We start from the raw sequence: 22,964 nt of genomic DNA, 5'->3' as shown, positions 1-22,964 counted from the left end.
CAGAGGGAGCAACAGGGACATCTGGCACAACTGTAATTAACGAGGAGTCCAGGTTAATCCGAATATGAGCAATTTTATCTGCAAAGTGCCTCGCAAACATTTCACAGTGAGCAACTGATGGTTCAGAGTCAGCTGATATGCTCATTAAACTGGAGTATGGAAATGACTTACGCAGATCCAGTCTGAATTCATGCAAATCCAAATGTTTCCACTTCATTATTTAAAAGACTATACTGAGATGACATTTACAACTTAGAAAATTTATGACCGACTTTCTGAAAAGTTTGGTGACAAACCAGCCTGGGAGTACATTAACTACATCTTTTCCATTGTTTTCTTAAAAAGAAAAAAAAAACTGTAGACATGGCACATATTTTGAAAATGTATTACTGTTAAAAAGAATTTGTGGATGAATGCAATCCATTTGAATAAGCGTCTGATTCCTTGATTTGCCAACTGCAAATAAAATTAATAATTTGCCTGGGGAAAAAAACAGTTATGTCAATTATGCCATGTTCAACACTATAGCAGCACAAAGGGAATTCGTATGTGTGAATGAGCTATCATAAATCAATCACCACAGAAAGAACTTTCATATTACTGATATCAACTCAAATGCTGTGCTTTCAATGGAACCAGTTCACACATTCAACAGCCAGTCATCAAACATAGAGAAATCTATACATAAACATGTGGACCAACCCTCTGTAATTATGCAGTAAACTAATTCTCTACAATAAATGTTTTAAGCACTATCTCCCTGTTATAGAAGTTCCATTCATCCCTAATTGTCAACAGAGATACAAGATCTGCGAAGAATTATGAAATAATATTTGGATCAATCTGTTTCCAGCCAATGACACTTTTGTATCCATTCACTCATACATCTGTTCTGTCCCATTTCCACATTATCCTGCTAATTGTTTTCTAATCCACAATAGAATTCATATTTAAATATGTATTTTTATCTGAATGTATACCTATTTATCTTATCCTAAAATACACATTTCGGTGTAGGGTTGGGAAGTGCAGATCAAGTCAGTTTGCAAGAGAATTTACAGAAACTGAATTCCTCCACCATCTCTCTGTTCAGAGTTATCAATATTTTATTGATATTATTTATTTACAGACAGTCTAAGTTGTAAGATGCTGGGTAGCACTAAGCTGCTAGGTTGGCAACACTAAAGAAGGAAGGCAACGTCTGCAAAAACTTCCAGTCCATATAACCATACTAACTTTATACCCAGGAAACTGATTACAAAAAGCAACTGCACAGCTGATAGTCTTGGGCAAACTGTGATGCCCATTGTTTCACAATGACTGAATCATACTCAGAATTATTAAGAACAGGTAATTTTCCCAGTGTGAAGAAGGTTAATAGCTCTGTCTGTCTGAAGACTACTACTCTTCCTTCTTGACAGCTCACACACTGGGTTCAGCCGCAAGTCAATATTGGCAGACTTAGAATTCCAAGCTATGGAATGTAATTTTCTTTTCAGTAGCGATATCTTGATTGGCTGTCTAACCAAAAGAAAAAATAGCAACATAAATAGTATTTATCAGACATGAAAGGACCATGGCCCCATTTTTAAAGGGATGGAACTATCATTTGTTAGGAAAAGCTCAGCGAAAAGGTGACAGGCAGGGCTGGCGTTTGGAAACGCAGGGCCCGATTGGGAGAGCATGGTCATCGGTGGCATCCCAGAGATCGATGCTGTTGATGGAAAGGATGGCGTCACCCAGGCAGAGGGTGCCGCAGCGCTTGGCCGCCAGCCCTGGGAAAATGTGCGAGATGAAGATGGGCATGTGGTTCTCATGGCTGCCCTTGATGCTGATGCCCAGCCTGTCTGCTTCTGCCTTCACCACCTGCATGCAGTGCACCCTGCTTGGAGGGGAGCCCGGGGCTGAGTCGCGAGCATGATGAGCTGCTGCCGCCGCCGCCACCAGACATAGCTGGCACAGGGGAGAAGGGCCGCCTGGGAGAAGGCAGGTGGCCGGCCACTGCCAAGGGGGACCATCTCTGGGCTGCTGGTCCTGCCTGCCGCACTTTGGCTGCCCAGGCTGCCCGTGGTGCTCCACACTCTGGAGGTGACAGCGGCAGTGACGCTTCCCCACTTGGCGCCATTGGGCAGCCTGTTGACAGGCTCTGTGCTGGCAGGGCCGGCTCCAGGCATGCTGGGACCCTTGGGCATCAGCTTGCCCTGGGCCCCAGAGTGTGTGCATGTGTGTGGGGGCCCCCACCCCACCTACCTGTCTTTTACCATTGCCATTAACCAAGATGGTGGCCAGGGATGAAGCCTCCGCCGCCATCTTTGTTGATGGCACACATGAGTGCTATGAACGCACATCTCTGCCATCAACTAAGATGGTGGCAGGGGCTTCAGTACCTTAGGGAAACCACGGCTGCTATCTTCATTAAGGGCAATGCTAAAAGGCAGGAGACAGGTAGATGGGGTGAGGGAATGGAGGGCAGGTGGACGCTCCTGCCCTGTGATCCATGGCTGTTGCCACGGATCGTGGAAGGGTAGTGGAGGGGGTGCTGAGGGGCCCCCTGTAGCTCCAGGAGCCGCCCTTTAGAACCAGCCCTGAATGTCGGAGCTGAGCACCAGCGCCTCCCCGCTCAGCTCAGCACAATTCCCCCACGAGCACGGGACTCCTGCTAAGTGCGGGGCCTGATTGGGCCCAATCAGTCCAATCGATATTTTGCCAGCCCTGGTGACAGGAAAAACCAACATCTGGGCACTAGAAATACTAGGAATAGGAAGGTAATAAATGTCATTGCTCTAATTTCTTAAAATTGCATAGAACTCTTTGAAATTCAGAACACGTATTTAGTTAGATCTTCCTCACCCCTTACCTCCAAAATACACCTCACCCTGTTTTTCTTCACCTTGTCCTTAGGCTTATATATCAGCTCATATAGAAAAAAGAACTTTGAGACTAATGCAATTCATACACACACCCATTCAAAATACCTTGTTTGTTTGTTTGTTTGTTTATTATTTGATTTATATCCCGGCCTTCCTCCCAGCAGGAGCCCAGGGCAGCATTACACATATGTATATATAAATATATCAGAGCTTGGAAAAGTTACTTTTTTGAACTACAACTCCCATCAGCCCCAGCCAGCATGGCCACTGGATTGGGCTGATGGGAGTTGTAGTTCAAAAAAGTAACTTTTCCAAGCTCTGAATATACCGCACACAAAATACCAAATCCAAAACAAAAAACCAAATGGGCAAATGCTTGACTGTATTTATCAATGGCGTTTTAGCAAGAACAGTAATAAAAATGCTATGATTACTTCTGTTATTACAAGGAAGTCCCTTAAACCTCCATGAAAGAAAAACTGAATGTACTGGTACAGTATTTGGGTCAAATGTATTCCAAGAAAGTCAAATAAAATACCTGGTGGAACTTACTACCCGTGACACCACTTGCAAATAGAAAAAAAATGCCATCGTTAAAACTTTCCTTTTTCCATTCTTCCCTCTCCCCAGTATTGTTTGACCCCCACCTGTCAAACAGAGGGTTAAATATGCTCTAGCTACAATTTAACAATCCAATGTCAAATCATAAGTTTAGGAAGTAAACTAACCAATTATAAAAGCATGTAGTGTTTATAAAAGCCCATTTTGAAAACCACAGAGGCGGCATGGGATTTTTTTATTATTATTTGGTGAACATCAAATCCTTGAGTCTGTTATTTTACACATCATTCTTGCTTTTCAAAACTATTTTTGAATTCTATGTTTCCAGGGAATGCCTAAAACTGAGGGTATGGAAGGCTAAGTAGGGATGTTATTTATTTATTTATTTAGATCCCACCCTTCCTCCCAGGAGGATCCCAGAGCAGCAAAAAAAGCACTAAAAACACTCTAAAAATCATAAAAACAGACTTTAAAATATATTACAACGAAATGGAAATGGAAATGGATTGCCTTCAAGTCGATTCCGACTTATGGCGACCCTATGAATAGTGTTTTCATGGTACAAAACATCAAAAACATATTAAAACATCTTTTTCTAAAAAAAGCTTTAAAAACATATTTTTAAAAAGCTTTAAAAACATATTAAAAAACAATTCCAACACAGATGCAGACACGGATACCGAAAAGATAACACAGATGGCGCCTGTCTAATATTTAAGGGGAGGGAATTCCAAAGGGTAGGTGCCGCCACACTAAAGGTTTGCTTCCTATGTTGTGCAGAAGAAGGATCCAAGAGCACCCTCAGCCTATGGACCTGCTCTTTCAGAGGGAGTACGACCCCATCCAAAGCAGGCAACTGACCAATTATCTGAACTCGGGAACCACCAACCCACAGCGCCTCCATCTTGCTAGGATTCAGACACAGTTTATTGGCACTCATCCAGCCCACCACCAAGTCCAGGCACCGGTCCAGGGCTTGCATGGCCTCTCCCAATTCAGGTGTTACAAAGAAATAGAGCTGGGTATCATCAGCATAATGCTGACACCTCGCCCCAAATCTCCTGATAACCACTCCCAAGGGCTTCATATAGATACCCTGGAGGAAATGTGGTGCCCATTGCTGGGCTGCATTCTTTAGTACAGTAGGGCCCTGCTTTTCGGCTGCCTGCTTTTTGGCATTCCGTTAATACGGCAGCTAAAATTAGCATAAGGCCCCACTCATACAGTGCTTGTTCTGCTTTTACTGTGTTTTTTGGGCGTCGGGCACCATTTTATTGAAGGAGTTCTGCTTTTAGGCGGGTTTTGCTTTTAGGCGGGGGTCCAGAACATAACCTGCCATATGAGTGGGGCCCTACTGTACGATTTTAGTTGTTTGTTTAGCAAAAGATGGAATATGGTAAAGATTGGGGGGGGATTCTTCCCCTGGCCAGTAGAGATTTGTTAAGAACAACATTTCTGAGGTTAATGCTGGGAGCACTATACATCTATTTTTGTATCATGTTTGTATAGTGTTTGCATAATTTGAGGGCCTACAGGAGCTACAAGATTTCATGTCACAGATCAGTTCTTAGAATCCAGAACAACACAACACAGAGGCTTGATTTCCAGGTCTTCTTAGTATTGCTGTGGGAAAAAAACTTGACATCAGATTGATATCTTGCAACTGAAAGTGGAAATGGACTGCCTTCAAGTCACTCTCTTGCAACTACTACTAAGCTTTTATATCTCATTCTCTGGCCTAACATTTTAGTGAGAAAATCACAGCTAGTCTTCTGCTTTTTTAAATTACTCTTTTATTTCTAATTGCTAATTTTTATTTTAAATAAATATTTGTTTTAGTTATCTGATCCTACTAAGCCTACTATAACAGTACTATTGTCATAATGCCAAGAAGCTTTGCCTTTTAGCTTTATGCTACTGTAATATAATAGGGCAGAGCAATCCAGACTACGGGAAGTTCAGCACAATATATGCAAGGGTAAATTATGCTGATGTAATTTACCCTATTTTGCATTCCGTTTGGGAACGGGGCTACTGCCAGCTGAGCCAGATTGAGCCTGGCAGAGGAAAAACAAGCTTTTTAAAATAGAGTTTTACTTACACCTCCCTTATTGACAGTGTAATGTCCACTGGGTTGCTAGGTCATATGACCAAGCTGAAAGGAGTTTGGAACAGGGGTAAGTCTCCCTCTACCCCCCAAACACCCCCTTTTCAGTACTGACTCTGACTTCATCTGAACCGGGATGGAGGCATAAAAGAGGATGAATGCTTAAATTGGCATATCTCCAGCTGAGCTGGGATGGCAGATTTCAGCCAGTATAATAATAATAAATAATAATAATAATAATAATAAATTTTATTTTTCAGTCGCCTATCTGTCTGGGTTAGGGACACACTCTAGGCGACTTACAACAAGATTAAAAAACAATACATATATATATATCACACAAACAAATTTAAGCTAAAAACCATCCTTCAGTTCATTATAACATAGAGTTAATCTGTTCCAATCTTGTAGGCCTGCCTGAACAGCCAGGTCTTTAAGGCTCGGCGAAAGCTTGACAAGGAGGGAGCATGTCTGAGATCGAGAGGGAGGGAGTTCCAGAGGATGGGGGCCACAACAGAAAAAGCCCTCTCTCTGGTCCGTACCAGCCTGGCTGTTCTCACCGGTGGGACCGAGAGAAGGTCTTGCGAGGCTGATCTCGTCAGGCAGCACAATCGGTGATTCTGGAGGCGTTCCTTCAGATACACTGGGCCGAAACCGTATAGGGTTTTAAAGGTCAACACCAACACCTTGAATTGGGCCCAGTAGACAACTGGTAGCCAGTGAAGATCTAATAACACTGGGGTGATATGATCCCAGCGATGGCTATGCGTAATCAAGCGAGCCGCCGCATTCTGCACCAGTTGTAATTTCTGGACCGTTTTCAAGGGTAACCCCACGTAGAGCTCATTGCAGTAGTCTAAGCGAGAGGAGACCAGGGCATGTATCACTTGGGGGAGCAGATGAACAGGAAGGTAGGGTTGCAGCCTCCGTATCAGATGTAATTGATACCAAGCTGCCCGGCTCACTGCCGAAACTTGAGCTTCCATGGACAGCTGGGAGTCAAGAATGACCCCGAGGCTGCAGACCTGGTCTTTTAGGGGCAATTTTACCCCATTGAACACCAGGTCTATGTCCCCCAGCCTGCCCCTGTCTCCCATGAGCAACACCTCGGTCTTGTCGGGATTTAGCTTCAGCCTATTCCTTCCCATCCATCCACTTACGGATTCCAGGCACTTGGACATGGTGTTCACAGCCAACTCTGGTGAGGACTTAAATGAGAGATAGAGCTGAGTGTCATCTGCATACTGATGACACTGCAGCCCAAAACTCCTGATGATAGCCCCCAGCGGTTTCACATAGATGTTGAATAGCATGGGAGAGAGGATAGAACCCTGTGGCACACCACAATGAAGAGGCCAAGGGTCTGAAACCTCATCTCCCAATGCCACCCGTTGCTGCCTATCCGAGAGATAGGAACGGAACCACTGCAAAACAGTGCCTCCTATTCCTAATCCCTCTAGGCGATTTAAAAGGATACCGTGGTCAACGGTATCAAAAGCCGCTGAGGTCCAGGAGGACAAGGAAGGTGTATTCACCCCTATCCAATGCCCTCCTCATATCATCTACCAGAGCGACCAAGGCTGTTTCCATTCCATGGCCAGTCCTGAAGCCCGATTGGAATGGATCTAGATAATCCGTTTCCTCCAAGTGTGTCTGTAACTGCGCAGCCACCACCCTCTCAATCACCTTGCCCAAGAATGGTAAATTAGAGACTGGGCGAAAGTTGTTTAACTCTTGGGGATCCAAGGACGGTTTTTTTAGGATGGGTTTTATCACCGCTTCCTTGAGGGCTGATGGCATTGCACCCTCTTGCAAGGATGCATTCACCACCGCCTTGATCCCTTCGCTCAGTCTCTCTTTACAGCTCATAATGAGCCATGAAGGGCAAGGATCAACCAGACAAGTGGTTGGCTTCACAGTACCGAGCACCTCGTCCACTTCCTCAGAGAGAAGAGGCTGAAACCGATCCCAATAGACCGGATTGCAACTGGCCGACTCTGGCCCACTTCCTCGGCTGACCCCAGGTTCAACCAGCAATCTGCCTGTGCCAAATTCCACTCATTCCAGTAGATCTTCCAGTAGAAATTGAGGAAGCATCCAAACTAGGAAATGTGGTAGTAATGGGTGACTTCAACTACCCGGACATAGACTGGCCGCATATGTGTTCCAGTCATGACAAAGAAGCAAAGTTTCTAGATATTCTAAATGACTATGCCCTAGACCAGTTGGTCATGGAACCGACCAGAGGGACGGCAACCCTGGACTTAATCCTCAGTGGGGACCGGGACCTGGTGCGAGATGTAAGTGTTGTTGAACCGATTGGGAGCAGTGACCACAGTGCTATTAAATTAAACATACATGTAAATGGCCAATTACCAAGAAAATCCAACACGGTCACATTTGACTTCAAAAGAGGAAACTTCACAAAAATGAGGGGATTGGTAAAAAGAAAGCTGAAAAACAAAGTCCAGAGGGTCACATCACTCAAAAATGCTTGGAAGTTGTCTAAAAACACTATATTAGAAGCTCAACTGGAGTGCATACCGCAGATCAGAAAAGGTACCACCAGGGCCAAGAAGATGCCAGCATGGTTAACGAGCAAAGTCAAGGAAGCTCTTAGAGGCAAAAAGTCTTCCTTCAGAAAATGGAAGTCTTGTCCGAATGAAGAAAATAAAAAAGAACACAAACTCTGGCAAAAGAAATGCAAGAAGACAATAAGGGATGCTAAAAAAGAATTTGAGGAGCACATTGCTAAGAACATAAAAACCAACAACAAAAAATTCTATAAATACATTCAAAGCAGGAGACCGTCTAGGGAGACGATTGGACCCTTGGATGATAAGGGAGTCAAAGGTGTCCTAAAGAACGATAAGGAGATTGCAGAGAAGCTAAATGAATTCTTTGCATCTGTCTTCACAGTGGAAGATATAGGGCAGATCCCTGAACCTGAACTAACATTTGCAGGAAGGGATTCTGAGGAACTGAGACAAATAGCGGTAACGAGAGAGGAAGTTCTAGGCTTAATGGACAATATAAAAACTGACAAATCACCGGGCCCGGATGGCATCCACCCGAGAGTTCTCAAAGAACTCAAATGTGAAATTGCTGATCTGCTAACTAAAATATGTAACTTGTCCCTCGGGTCCTCCTCCATGCCTGAGGACTGGAAAGTGGCAAATGTAACGCCAATCTTCAAAAAGGGATCCAGAGGGGATCCCGGAAATTACAGGCCAGTTAGCTTAACTTCTGTCCCTGGAAAACTGGTAGAAAGTATGATTAAAGCTAGATTAACTAAGCACATAGAAGAACAAGCCTTGCTGAAGCAGAGCCAGCAGGGCTTCTGCAAGGGAAAGTCCTGTCTCAGTAACCTATTAGAATTCTTTGAGAGTGTCAACAAGCATATAGATAGAGGTGATCCAGTGGACATAGTGTACTTAGACTTTCAAAAAGCGTTTGACAAGGTACCTCACCAAAGACTTCTGAGGAAGCTTAGCAGCCATGGAATAAGAGGAGAGGTCCTCTTGTGGATAAGGAATTGGTTAAGAAGCAGAAAGCAGAGAGTAGGAATCAACGGACAGTTCTCCCAATGGAGGGCTGTAGAAAGTGGAGTCCCTCAAGGATCGGTATTGGGACCTGTACTTTTCAACTTGTTCATTAATGACCTAGAATTAGGAGTGAGCAGTGAAGTGGCCAAGTTTGCTGACGACACTAAATTGTTCAGGGTTGTTAAAACAAAAAGGGATTGTGAAGAGCTCCAAAAAGATCTCTCCAAACTGAGTGAATGGGTGGAAAAATGGCAAATGCAATTCAATATAAACAAGTGTAAAATTATGCATATTGGAGCAAAAAATCTGAATTTCACATATACGCTCATGGGGTCTGAACTGGCGGTGACCGACCAGGAGAGAGCCCTCGGGGTTGTAGTGGACAGCAGGATGAAAATGTCGACCCAGTGTGCGGCAGCTGTGAAAAAGGCAAATTCCATGCTAGGGATAATTAGGAAAGGTATTGAAAATAAAACAGCTGATATCATAATGCCGTTGTATAAATCTATGGTGCGACCGCATTTGGAATACTGTGTACAGTTCTGGTCGCCTCATCTCAAAAAGGATATTATAGAGTTGGAAAAGGTTCAGAAGAGGGCAACCAGAATGATCAAGGGGATGGAGCGACTCCTTTACGAGGAAAGGTTGCAGCATTTGGGGCTTTTTAGTTTAGAGAAAAGGCAGGTCAGAGGAGACAGGGTAGAAGTGTATAAAATTATGCATGGCATTGAGAAAGTGGATAGAGAAAAGTTCTTCTCCCTCTCTCATAATACTAGAACTCGTGGACATTCAAAGAAGCTGAATGTTGGAAGATTCAGGACAGACAAAAGGAAGTACTTCTTTACTCAGCGCATAGTTAAACTATGGAATTTGCTCCCACAAGATGCAGTAATGGCCACCAGCTTGGATGGCTTTAAAAGAAGATTAGACAAATTCATGGAGGACAGGGCTATCAATGGCTACTAGCCATGATGGCTGTGCTGTGCCACCCTAGTCAGAGGCAGCATGCTTCTGAAAACCAGTTGCCGGAAGCCTCAGGAGGGGAGAGTGTTCTTGCACTCGGGTCCTGCTTGCGGGCTTCCCCCAGGCACCTGGTTGGCCACTGTGAGAACAGGATGCTGGACTAGATGGGCCACTGGCCTGATCCAGCAGGCTCTTCTTATGTTCTTATGTTCTTATCTTGGGTTTGGATTGCTCTCTCAGGCACTGGGTTTCAAACAGCCCCCCCATCCCACTTGAAAATCTTTGAGCGTCATGGGACAGCACTTAATTATTTTTCTGCCTGTTGTTTAATAATGGTAATGCATTATGCTAAATGCTAAAGTTGCTGCCACAGATCACCTAAATGAAGCTCATGGACCACACTTTGGGAGCCTATGATTTAAGGGATAATCTGCATACACAGTGATAAACCCTTCAATTCCAATTCAGTATCCAATTCAGTATTCCAGTTCAGAAGTATATATCAGAAAGAATGCAGGGAAGGGTGTTGCATAAGTAAAATTTTCCCCACACTTAAAACTCCCTGCCCATGGAAAGCTAGTAAGTCAGGGTTCTAGGCCAGACACCTGCCTAACATTCTAGTTTTCTACATAAAGTGAGAAATCATTCAGACATGATTTCCCCACCTTCTGCATTCTGAGGTCTCCAGAAGAACTTTATGTTGTCTCACCCCCCAAAAAACCATGTCAATAACCTCTAGAAAAGGGGAAAATTTGATCCACTAAATGCTCATGAGTGGTAGAGCCAGCAACTCTTATGTACTTGTGGTGGTGTACTGCCTTCAAGTCGATTCCAACTTATGGCGACTCTATGAATAGAGTTTTCATGAGGCTGAGAGGCAGTGACGGGCCCAAGATCACCCAGTGAGCTTCATGGCTATGTGGGGATTCGAACCGTGGCCTCCTAACCATGTACTTAGATAGTTCTATATTGCCCTTCACCATGCAGTCACAGGATGGTGTACAGTATTAAAATACAACACTACATATTTCTAAAACTGATTAAAACATCAATACAAAATAAGCACAGCCTAAAATAACAAAAAAAAATGATAGTAATGGGTGCAATACAAACTGACCACAACAAATTATAACTTCTCACCTCCAAAAGCCTGGCAGAAGAGGTATATCTTCACCTTCCTCCTAAAAGAGTATAATACATACTTGTTGAGGAGATTGTTCCAAAGTTTAGGGGTTGCTATTGGAAAAGCCCTTACCACTGACCTTGTCCCTAGCAAGGAAGACCAGGGTGACTTCATTGAAAAGAAAGAAATGGACTGCCTTCAAGTCGTTTCCGATTTATGGCCACCCTATGAATAGGGTTTCATGGGAAAAGGTATTCAGAGGTGGTTTTACCATTGCCTTCCTCTGAGGCTGAGAGGCAGAGACTGGCCCAAAATCAAAGACCAGACAGGTTGATTTGGGAAAAGACATTCTTTCAGGTATTTGGGTTCCAGGCCATTCAGGACTTTAAAAGTCAACATAAGCAGCTTGGGCTTGGAAGACTGTTTTAAAATGAGAGCAATATGCCTACCTAAGGTTAAGTATGCTGCAAAATAGATAGTGTTACTCCTTTGACTCTAAAATGCCTGCATGGAACTAGGTGACTATAATCCATAAAACTGTGCCCACAAGTGCTGAAGAAAAACAGCTCATTTTCTTTGGATAACCTGTTGATACAGATCATTCTACAGACTTCTAAATATCCACTTACCTGGTTGCCTGTGGCAAACAATAATCATGTGCAGATGACCAGTCAGGAAAATATTAGTAAAATCTAGAAATAGTTCATCTTACTTAAGGCAGTCAGTGCACCAAAAGACCAAATGACTAATAAAAATTTATGTGAGCAGTCAGAATACAAAAACTTTCTGTGTACCAGTTACTTTTGTAAGCTTATAACACTGATATGTTAAACAATGAATTCATACTTAAGCTCCTAATGTGGTCTAGAATCAGAATTTAAAAATATTTTAATCATATTGTAACTAATTTGATTTTCTGGCATCTATTCACAAACATAATTTCTCAGTGAAAATTTAAGATGTACCATAGATGAAAGCTGACTTTTTTATCAATATATTTTATTTTTATTTTGCTTGTGTTATATTGAGTGTTAGCACAAACTTGCTGAGAAGAAATATCTGCTTGGAATTTTCTGTAAAATTTACACAATAGGTAGCACTTGTTAACCCTATGCAAATACTTGTAGTAAGACACAAGACCAATGTATTTCAAAACAACAGGCCAAGCTAACAACACAGACACAAAGCTGACAAAAAGGCTGCCTGCTGTTCTAGGGAACATGGCATTCAGTGCACAATTATTCAAGCCACACATCATTAATCACAGTGAGGGTTAATCGTACCAGCTTTACAAAGAATCTTTTTGTCTTGGCAGTAAAGCATTGCTTGATTCTACCAGAACTCTCACCAACAGATTTATACATGGTTAAAACAAAGTGTTGATTTTGCCCGATGCGTGAACTCTTTGGGTGGGATTGTGAGAATCCTAGAGATGGTTTGCCGGAAAGCAGATGGATTACAAAGGGATTGCTTTAATGCTTCCATCCTCTTTGTTAACTATGTTCTTTGACCTAAATAAGATTTATCTAAGCAATACACCTCATCTCTCTGCAGCTCCAGCCAACTGTGTTCTCACAAATGATATCAGCTCCTCAATCACCAGTGCAGCAGAATGTTAGCGTTATCTTTGTGGCTATTTAATTTCAGGGATACGGTGTTAACACCAGAAACACTGAAATAAAAATAGTGTATTAGTTAAATAGAGTTAACACACAGTGGCAAAATCTAGAGAAAGCTTGGATCACCCAAGTCCTACTTATTACTCTTTCCAAAAAGAGTACACCAACCTTCACTAATCTGATGCCCTCCAGACGTTTTTGGATTTCAGCTCACATCAGTCCCAGCCAGCACAGCCACTGGTCAGGGAAGCTGGAAGTTATAGTCTAACAGCAGCAGGTTGAGGAAGGGTGGCCTACACCATACAGGACAGCAGTGGATACCACCATGACCGGGTGGTTTCAACAGGCCCCAGGGTGGTTTCAACAGGCCCCAGGTGGTTTCAACAGGCCCCAGAGAATCTTGAGAAAATTGTTCTTCAGGGCCAATTTATGTGTTATTTTAGCCTCTTGATTGCTATCCCTAAATCACTTCCAAGCCTCTCTAGCAATGTGCAAGCATTTCTGCTCAAATAGTTTGGTTCCATTGCATAATTACACCCATGCTACCAACACTGATTTCATGGCAAAGTACACTACTGGCATCACCACACAATACAGACTAACTGGGTGGGTGGAAGCTTTTGTATATTACCAGAGTGACTTGAGAACTCACCATTCTGAAATGGTTTGCCAGCAGCAACCACGCCACAACTAATTCGTAAATTGCTCTCAGTTACTTGAAAGAGAAAGAAAATAATTCCCAGAGGCAGACCTAGGGAATATATTTTGGCTGACCACAAAAACATTAATCAATAACACTCTGACCATCCTCCAATATACCAATTCAATTGGGAAACCTGCTTAACTGCATGATTAGTCAAATAATGGAAACAAAATACTGTTAACCTTCTCATGGAAACATTGCAGGCAGAAATCACAAAACAAGATTTGAAAAGTCTTATTTCAAATACTCTCCTTTCAAATGGATGACTACTGCAACTGTCCCTGTCGTAGGAACAAGACCCATTGGCTCCATATTACATGTCCCTCTCTCCATCTCTTCCAGTACAGGTGTATCACAGACTCATTGCTCAGCTAAAAATTCAGAGGACATTATTATTAATTAGTATTATTTATTTAGTAGTAGTAATAGTAATAGTAGTTGTTGTAGTTGTAGTTGTTGTTACAGGTAAATTGTAGCCTTGTTATATTTCTATGCAGTACTCCAGAACTGGTTTTGTCTTTCATTCACAGCTTAAAGAGTCAGAATCAGACTTCCAAGAGTTATGGAAAATCACCACACCTTTTGGTTTGCTCCCAGCCTGGACTGATCTTCTGGTTCCAGTTCACCACTGGATTGCTTATTTCTAATGTTCCCTTGAAACTGTGCTAGGAGGCTCCACTGCCTCACAGCTCCCTCTTGATTCCAGAGCTCCCTGGCAGTGGAGCCAGAGCTGAGCAAATCTCCTTCCTGCTTGCCAGAAATGATGTCTGGCGACTACATCTCTGTTTTCCCTCATAATAGCTCCAATCTACGTTTCTCTTTTCTTAGGAGTTTTGGGGTGGGGAGGAGCCAGAACAGCACCTCCACAGGAGGAGAGTTTGCCATCAACAGTCATTCCAGCTATGGCCCTAGCCCTATTATATTTGTTCTATATCTCTAAGTCATATCTCCTGCCATTTAGAATACAATGAAACATACTATAAATACTGCATGTCATTTCCCACATGCACAAAATAATTTAAAAGATAGGCAAGTCCTACCGTATCTTCAATTTTGTGGTTATTATTCAGCAAATCTGAAAGGAAATCTTCACTGAGACTCTCTCTCCGAATTAAGGTAAACTCACGTAGAAAGATAGCCCCCTGGCTTTGGTCTCCATCAACCTGGAAACATATAATAGTGTCATTCATAAAACTGATGCTTTATCTTTGTTAGCAACAACATGAAAAACAGGAACAAGACAAGATATGTTTAATGATGGCCAGAGGCAAACTGATGCCAATTTATTGTGCAAGAACTTTGTTAAATGTAACAATACAAAAGCACAAGTAGCCGCTCCATTTTATACTTGCTAATCGTGTATATAATCCTACAAAACAGTGTGTAAACCTATTTTTAGACAATGCTTGCAAGATCAGTTTAGAAATCAGATCAGATTTATTTATATGTGCATGAACCCATTTGAAGTAACACAGTTGAAGTAACGACCCCCAAACAATATAGAATGTTACACATAGCATAAAACATAATACAAACAAGACATACAAAGCTTTGCATCTATCCAAAACTCACTCTGAGATCATCTGAGGAGAGATAATCTTCTCGTAAGTACCAAACGTTAAAAAGGGCTACCATTTAAGTAACATTCTCATCCACTCCTTTCATGCAGAATATTCACATAACGCCCATTGGTCTATCAGATAAATGCTTTAAAAATGGGAGGATCAAATCCTTCCTAACTCCATTATAATATTTACAATAAAATATAACATGAAAGCCCTCATCATAAGGGCATATTCTTTCTTTCAATGGAGTCAGGTTAAATTGACCCTCCAGTGACACTCTTAACAGAGAATTGCAGCAAACCAGCATAAAAGCTCTTTGAAGTGAAGGAACAGTAAGAAAGTTTTAAGTAGTTGTTTAACTGATAGAATTTCCAGTTATCCAAACCCATATGTGGTGGGGAACAAGTTCCAACACAAGAGGCCTTCAGCCATTGAAAATCCTTTTCCTTAATTCTTTGTTTGATACATGCTTTAGCTTTCTCATAACAAAAAAGCAGGGAGAAAATCCCAGTAAACATATTTTATGCAGAATAATTGTTTCAAAGACCTCATGAAGATATTCGTAGATAACAAATCAATCAACTGTGCCAATTTCCAAAAACTGGTACAAAGCCAATAACAGAGAGCAATGTCCCATTCAATTGCTTGAAGGGAACTCAAACCTACCTCACTATTCAGAAATGTCCTATGTGACATTTCAATGCTAGATGTTGCAATATATGTTGGTATAGTTTTGTATTAGGATAATTATGCTTAGTAGATAGTGAAGAGAGGGGTGTGTGAGCGAGTTGGAATGTTTGGAATGCTGCATGTTGATTGGCTGGGAGAATGGGGCATAGTGGTTTTTATATGGGGTGGATGACAGTTGACAGATAGGGCTTGGTCTTGGGTAGAGAGAGTTGGTTAGTAGTGGGTAGAGAGGCAGGATTTACTGATAATATCTGTGAAACTAAATGGGTGTAACTTATAAAAATTGAAAAACATTATTTTGTATCTACATGCTTGAGAACCTGAGTTTAAAGTATTCCTGTTTATATTAATATATATTGTTAAATAAATATGCTTGGTTTAAATACATACCTGGTTCCTGGCTAAATGTCACAAAGAACGTACTGTATTGGTTGGCATAAGATAAACAAAGGTTGAAACAGTATTTATGGTGGCAGCGGAGTTATTCTAGACAGAGTGACAGTAACAAGTTAGGGGAGCAACTCATAGCTATGGACTTATAAGGGCATAAAGATCCACGGAGGGGTGAGGCTTTCCTGAAACAATGGCAGCAATAAGTCAAGGCATTGCTTAGCTGTAGTGTGTGTGTGTGTGTGTGTGTGTGGTAAAATGTATCCTTTTTTCTTGCTAAAAGCAGAGAGATAGCAAGGGTGGATACCATATCCTCAATTTACATTCAGGGGTTCCAAAGCTTCTTCTCAAAGCATCCCCTTGTATCTTTTCTAGAGTGTTCTCAATATCCCCCACCCAATAGCGACTCTAAACAGGTGTGGTACAGTCTTGGCCCTATAGACCTGGAGGTCTAACTGTTCACCTTCAATACTTTAAAAAAAAAACACGATAGCCAGTGAGATATGAGATGTTACAACTAATATCTGTATAGTAATGGCATAGTATCTGTACAACATTTGAAAATGCCAGCCATCTTTCAAAAAATAAATAAATTTTAAACTAGTGCTTGAAATCCATATATCTCATGGATATATAACTATAACTCATAATTTCACTAAGATTATAAATCATACATTTTCTTATATTTTATTAGTCCTCTCAACTAGAACCCATTGAGAGTCAGCTATGGTCTTGATAGATCTCAGTCACCCATAATTTCATTGAAATCAGCTGACTTCATACGCACAAAAAGAGTTTGCAAGATCAGAAACGAGAGTTTCTAAAAACTCTTTATGGGAAGAACCTGGTAGTCCTGACAGACAGTGATATCTTGCAGTCTAGCCAAATCCAATCCAATGGCCATGTTGGCTGGGGCTGATACGAGTTGTAGTTTTAAAAAGTAACTTTTCCAAGCTCTGACCAAAAGTAATAACATTTTTACTTATGCCTGCTTGATTGTGCTAGAAATCAAATACAACCCAAAATTTATCTGATTTTTTCAGACTTGTTGATCAAAGAAGCAGAAGGAAAATGGGTCCAAGTGTTATTCTTCAAACACTTACTCAAGAGTTCATACAGTGCTATCAGGGCCGGCAGGACAGGAACTTCTGAGCCACCCGCCATCCCCCTGCTTCACCTACCTTTCTCTCTGCTGTTTTTTGCAGCTGTGCACGTTGGGGCTACATGCGCGCATTGCTGCCATCAACTAAGATGGCGGCAGAGGCTTCAGCCCCTTAGGTAAACCTCAGCCACCATCTTGGTTGATGGCAACCCTGTGCGTGCAGTGCATGCAGCTGCAAAAAACAGCAGAGAGAAAGGTAGGTGAAGCAAGGGGATGGCGGGCGGCTCGGAAGCTTTTGTCCTGCAATCTGCAGCTCTTGCCACTGATCACGGAAGGGGAGCAGCGGGGCCCCTGGGCCAGTGCCCCACCTGGCCACCCTTTAGAACTGGCCCCGAGTGCTATGATAGGTCTAGCAGTTCTCAGACTTCCACTTCTGCAAGAACTGTGCATAGGCTTGCACAAGCACAAGAATTTTGTTGGGTTTTATTCCACTCTTGGGTTGTTTTTGTATGTGGATAAACAATTAAAAATAGTATGCCCACCTATAGCCTGGAGTGACATCTCACCAGCATGTGAACTCTACTTCCTCAGAATTTTACCACCTCATACTGCTACATGTGCAGACCAAGAATGATTCTCTGTGTCAGTGCCGCATATTTCTTGAACTGAATACTCTCAGTACAGCCAGGGGAGTCCAACTGGCTAATGACTTTCAAATGTTATGCTCCCCATGTAGAACTACCACCACATGGAAGCACTTCTAGTCAGGCCTGGAGTCAACATCCAGCATGCTTGGACAACTGCTGCAGTACCAGGACCATGGCAGGGCATGGATGACACCCATTTTGGGTTCTCTAGCCTGGCCCATATATGGGGCCTGGAATTATTCAGCAACAGCTGCAGGTGGCTGGGAAACTACCACTATGTCTAGAGCAGCCTCACTCATCCTGGTGCTCTCCAGATGTTTTGGAGTACAACTTCCATCAGCTTTAAACAGCATGGCCAATGATTAGGGATGATGAAGGTTGAAGTCTAACATCTGGACAGCACCTGGGTTAGGGCACTGTGAGTAGTTACTATGGAGGTGGCTTGGAACTATCAGGCTGCCACCAATAAGCCCATCTGGGATTGCCCTGATGAAACCTCTCACACTTGGATCTGGCCCTGTTTTCAGTCGCTCTCAATATGTGCCTATGTTTAAATTGACTTGATCTCAAAGCAAAGTAGAAAAAAAATGTTTGTGTAAAGTATTTGTGAACAAAAACTACATTGTTCATCTCCTTCTGGAGCGCCTCTCTCGCTATGTACCTACCCGTTCACTACGCTCGACGTCGAAGGCCCTTCTCCGGGTTCCAACCCATAAAGAGGCCCGGAGATCAACAACTAGATCTAGGGCCTTCTCGGTGGTGGCCCCCGAACTATGGAATGCCCTCCCAGACGAGATACGCCTGGCGCCTTCTCTGTTATCTTTTCGGCGCCAGGTAAAAACTTACCTTTTCGCCCAGGCTTTTTAAATTTTGTAAATTTTTAAATATTTTAATTTAACATTTTAAACTTAATATGATCTTAATTTAAATCTCAATGGCAATTTTATTAATGTTTTATAATTGTACTATATATATATTTTTTTCCACACTTGCTCATATTTTAATTGTGATTTTATTTGTTGTACACCGCCCTGACAGCTTTCTGCTATAGGGCGGTCTAGAAATGTAATTAAATAAATAAATAAATAAAATAAATAAAGAAGTATACGTGATGTAGTCTGTTTGAATGACACCACAGTATCTCAGGGGGAAAAACACACACAAGAGATTTACAGTACAATCCAACACTGGGAAGGCCGACAGGATTGGAGCCAGCAGAAGGGAAGGTGGTGTAAGCGGCCGCCATATCTACCTCTGTTAAGGAGTTGCAGGGGGAAGCAAACTGTCTGCGCTAGCAGAGCTCTGCACCAGGAAAAGAAATGCATGTTTCCTTTTGCTGCCCTTTCTCCTAGCATAGCATCTGCTGGGATTGTGGGCCACAGGACAGAGTTGAACAGGGCCAGCATGCAGCTACATTCCCCTCCTCTTGGTTCCACGCGACACACACACCGGAAACCCCTTTTTTGGACCTTGTTGGCCACCCAGTTGGCTGTGGAACTCCCCGGCTGTGTCCAGATGGGGGATTCCTACTGGCGCAGCCCAGCTGCACCAGCACCCCTCCTCCTCCATAGCTATGCCACATCCTGAAACCCCTCAGCCCAGTGTGATTTCCAGGAGGACTGCACTCCTAATCACAGAATCAAATGCATGTAGAAAATACCCTGAATATTACTAGTAGCTTGTATGGTAAACAATAATGCTAGCTCACATCTGGTGACCTTAATCAAGAGCAGTTTGTAGCTTTACCGCTTATACTCCTGCTACAGAAATTGGCCCAAGTTATTTTTATCTATTTTTACCTCATGGTTCTTATCGCTGCTCTTATACTTCCCTACTAGGTTTGTGGACTGCAAAGCTACTTTGGAAATGTTTTAAAGGCTTACACTTTATTAGAAAATCTTGGGGTTTAACCCTTTGACTATATATACCACATCCTTTGTCTTAACTATAAAACCAGAACCAGCCCACCACTCACTGGCAGATATATGGTTTTTTAGTCCATAAGGATACAATCTTTTCACATGAAGAACGAGCAATGATGTATTTCATAGGTACTGCTGTTTCAGTGAGATGGTTGAAGAGAAATGAACTAAAGAGGAAAGGAGAGGGGTAGACAAAGAAATAATACCAAGGGGATGGATGGAAAATCTAAAGTCTCCCAGCACAAAATAACCTTAGTTAGTTTTATAATTTGTAATATGTTGTTAATTCCTTGAGTTTATGTCTGTAAAAAGAAAGGGAGTGCACTGAACACTTATGCTCTAAAATTAAATGTTAAAAACATCATTGCTATAGTATAATACATATATGGTTTTGTGAGCTATTTTTAAAAAACAACAGGTGCATAGAGTTTGCACTATGTGGTTAACAGTGAGGTACACACCCAATTATATTACATAAGACTCACTGTGCCATAGCAACAATGAGTACAACATTAATCAGGTGGGAATTTAAAAATATCTTAGGAGAAATGGAAAAGTGCCAAAGAAAGCTTGCAGCTGTGGTCAGTGCTAAAAAGCAAGGGCCTGCCCCACTGAAAACTCTAATCATTAATAGAAGCAAATAGATGCTTATAAGCTGAGTTTTATTCATATAAAGAAGAGGCCATTTTCAATAAATGAAAATCTGCTTACAGCTTAATATGTGATTTGAACAGCTACACTCTATGCAAATACTGTATATCCCATTCAAGGTGGGGCATTATAAAAAATAAGGGGCAAAAATATTCTCTAGATAACAGGTCGAGTGGACTATATTTGTGATAGAATATGATACATTTCGTGCAATGTATGATTATCCTCCCACAAGCATGTTTTTTTCGGGAAAGTTTGCTTCACTGACAGCAAACTTCATACTAAGAGATGTGACTACAGTACTGGACAATTTGACAGCTCCTCTTCAAAACAGAAATATGTTCTTTTCTCTTTGTAGACTACAGCTTTCCACTGTCCACCCCCACCTCCTTTAACAGTAAACAGACAACAGACATCATAACAATCAACTGATGTTCAAAGAACTTAGCAATGCAACAACTGTTTTTTTGCCAAGAAGCATGAATGTTAAACGTATGGCAGGATCATCTATTAACAACTGAAGTGTGTTAACCCTACTTATATTAATACACATGAATTTCATACCTCTAAATGTATTGATTTGTACTTCTTCCTTTTGATTAAATTTTGATAGTCATTAATTACCTGACTTCTCCTAACTGAGGGCGGAGTCTAACACAGCTTTCCAACTCAAAGGGTAACTTTGAAGTTCTTCTGTGATCACATACATCTGACTGGACTCATATCTCTGTAACATTCCTAAGATCATACATTTTACAAGTTGGATCCTAGATTGCTGTTAGATCCTGTTCACAGGATCATCCCCAGGAAAACATCCATGTTTTTATTTATTTAAAATGTTCCAGTTTAAAAGTTTCATCAGTGTCCATAGTGCTTTATTTTTCGCACTTCTATGTTTTTGGACTACAGCTTCCATCATCTCTGACCATTGGCTATTCTGAATGGGGAAGTTGGAAGTTGTACTGCAACAGTATCTTGGAGGGCCACAAGTTCTCCATTCCTGTTCTCCTTAACAGGGAAGCTCCTCAACAGTGGCAACAATCTCTGACAGCTTTATATGCCATTTCTGATCTCTCTGATACTCAGACAGAGACTAGTACATGCCCAATTTATTGAACCCTGGAATAGGTAGCAGCCACAATGTTTATAATTAAAGGCAAGGAATCTGTGTTTATGATTAACTGGTTCAAAATTTGTGCAGTCCCACCAGGAATGGAATTAAAAATATTTTGGCACGGAATGAGTGCTGTGTATTATAAAGGCCTAACTTCTGCTAACTGATTGATACAGCAAACATTGTCTATTTCTATCATCAGAAAAGTACCCTGTTTGTGCATCACAGGCCTTTTGCACTGCAAATTTACTTGGACAAGGAATGACTTCCTGTTAGGGCTTCTGTATGTGTCCGCATTGTTCCTTGCTGCTAAAAGACTTGCTGATTAGCACTGGTGTGTTGCTTCAAGTGAGGGTGGGTTTATTTTCATTAAAAGGTAGTGAGGAGAGAGAGAAAAATATAAGGGTGGTGAAAAGAGATAAAAATTATAAACAGTTATATTAAGGCTATGTTTAGATACATTGAAATGGATTTTTAAGAGGAGAATATGACTGAAGCATTGAAGGGAACAAAGCTATGTGTAAAATAGAAAGAGCAAAATGCTATTTACTTTCATGAGTTACTAGAACTAAAATTAACCACCCAGCAAGATTAAAGCAAAAGGAAAGACAAGCCTCCAGCCTCCGTACGAGACGCTAATTGTGGGGTGGAGCATGCCCCAGGCAGCAACGGGAGGGAGGAGTTAGAACCCTTCCATCTATGACCCGGCTCTCACGAGATCACCCACAATCCTGGGCAGTCTCGCGAGAGCAGCTAAGGGGTGGAGCCAGACCCAGGCCTTTAAAAGTCTACCTGAGCCTCAAGTGACAGAGATGATTCTAGGAGAACCCCCAAGCTACGAACCTGTTCCTTCAGGGGGAGTGCAACCCCATCCAGGACAGGTTGGACATCCACCATCTGGTCAGAAGAACCACCCACTAGCAGCATCTCAGTCTCGTCTGGATTGAGCCTCAGTTTATTAGCCCTCAACCAGTCCATTGTCGCAGCCAGGCACCGGTTCAGCACATTGACAGCCTCACCTGAAGAAGATGAAAAGGAGAAATAGAGCTGTGCGTCATCAGCATACTGATGGCAACGCACTCCAAAGCTCCGGATGACCGTACCCAATGGTTTCATGTAGATGTTGAACAGCATGGGGGACAGAACTGACCCCTGCGGAACCCCATACTGGAGAGTCCAGGGTGCCGAACAATGTTTCCCAAGCACCACCTTCTGGAGGCGACCTGCCAAGCAGGAGCAGAACCACCGCCATGCAGTCCCTCCCACTCCCAACTCAGCCAGTCTCCCCAGAAGGATACCATGGTCGATGGTATCAAAAGCCGCTGAGAGATCAAGGAGAATCAGCAGAGTCACACTCCCCCTGTCTCTCTCCCAACAAAGGTCATCATACAG

General features: G+C 42.2%; 1 protein-coding gene across 5 annotated transcripts in view; it reads right to left on the bottom strand.

Moving 5' to 3' along the window:
* Nucleotides 1-22,964, bottom strand: part of ADAMTSL1 (ADAMTS like 1) — an 815,531-nt gene that overhangs the window by 655,565 nt on the left and 137,002 nt on the right. For all 5 annotated transcript variants that reach the window (XR_009763308.1, XM_061630623.1, XM_061630637.1 and 2 more), the window contains exon 2: nt 14,532-14,654. Coding sequence is in view for 4 of the 5 variants with exons in the window: in XM_061630623.1 (XP_061486607.1) it covers nt 14,532-14,654 (123 nt within the window). In the remaining variant the exon portion in view is untranslated. The remainder of the gene's footprint in view (nt 1-14,531; nt 14,655-22,964) is intronic.

Source organism: Rhineura floridana, chromosome 1 (assembly GCF_030035675.1).
Source record: "Rhineura floridana isolate rRhiFlo1 chromosome 1, rRhiFlo1.hap2, whole genome shotgun sequence".
NCBI classification, from domain to species: domain Eukaryota; kingdom Metazoa; phylum Chordata; class Lepidosauria; order Squamata; family Rhineuridae; genus Rhineura; species Rhineura floridana.
Note: the sequence above shows the minus strand (reverse complement) of the source record. Positions and strands in the feature narration are given on the sequence as shown.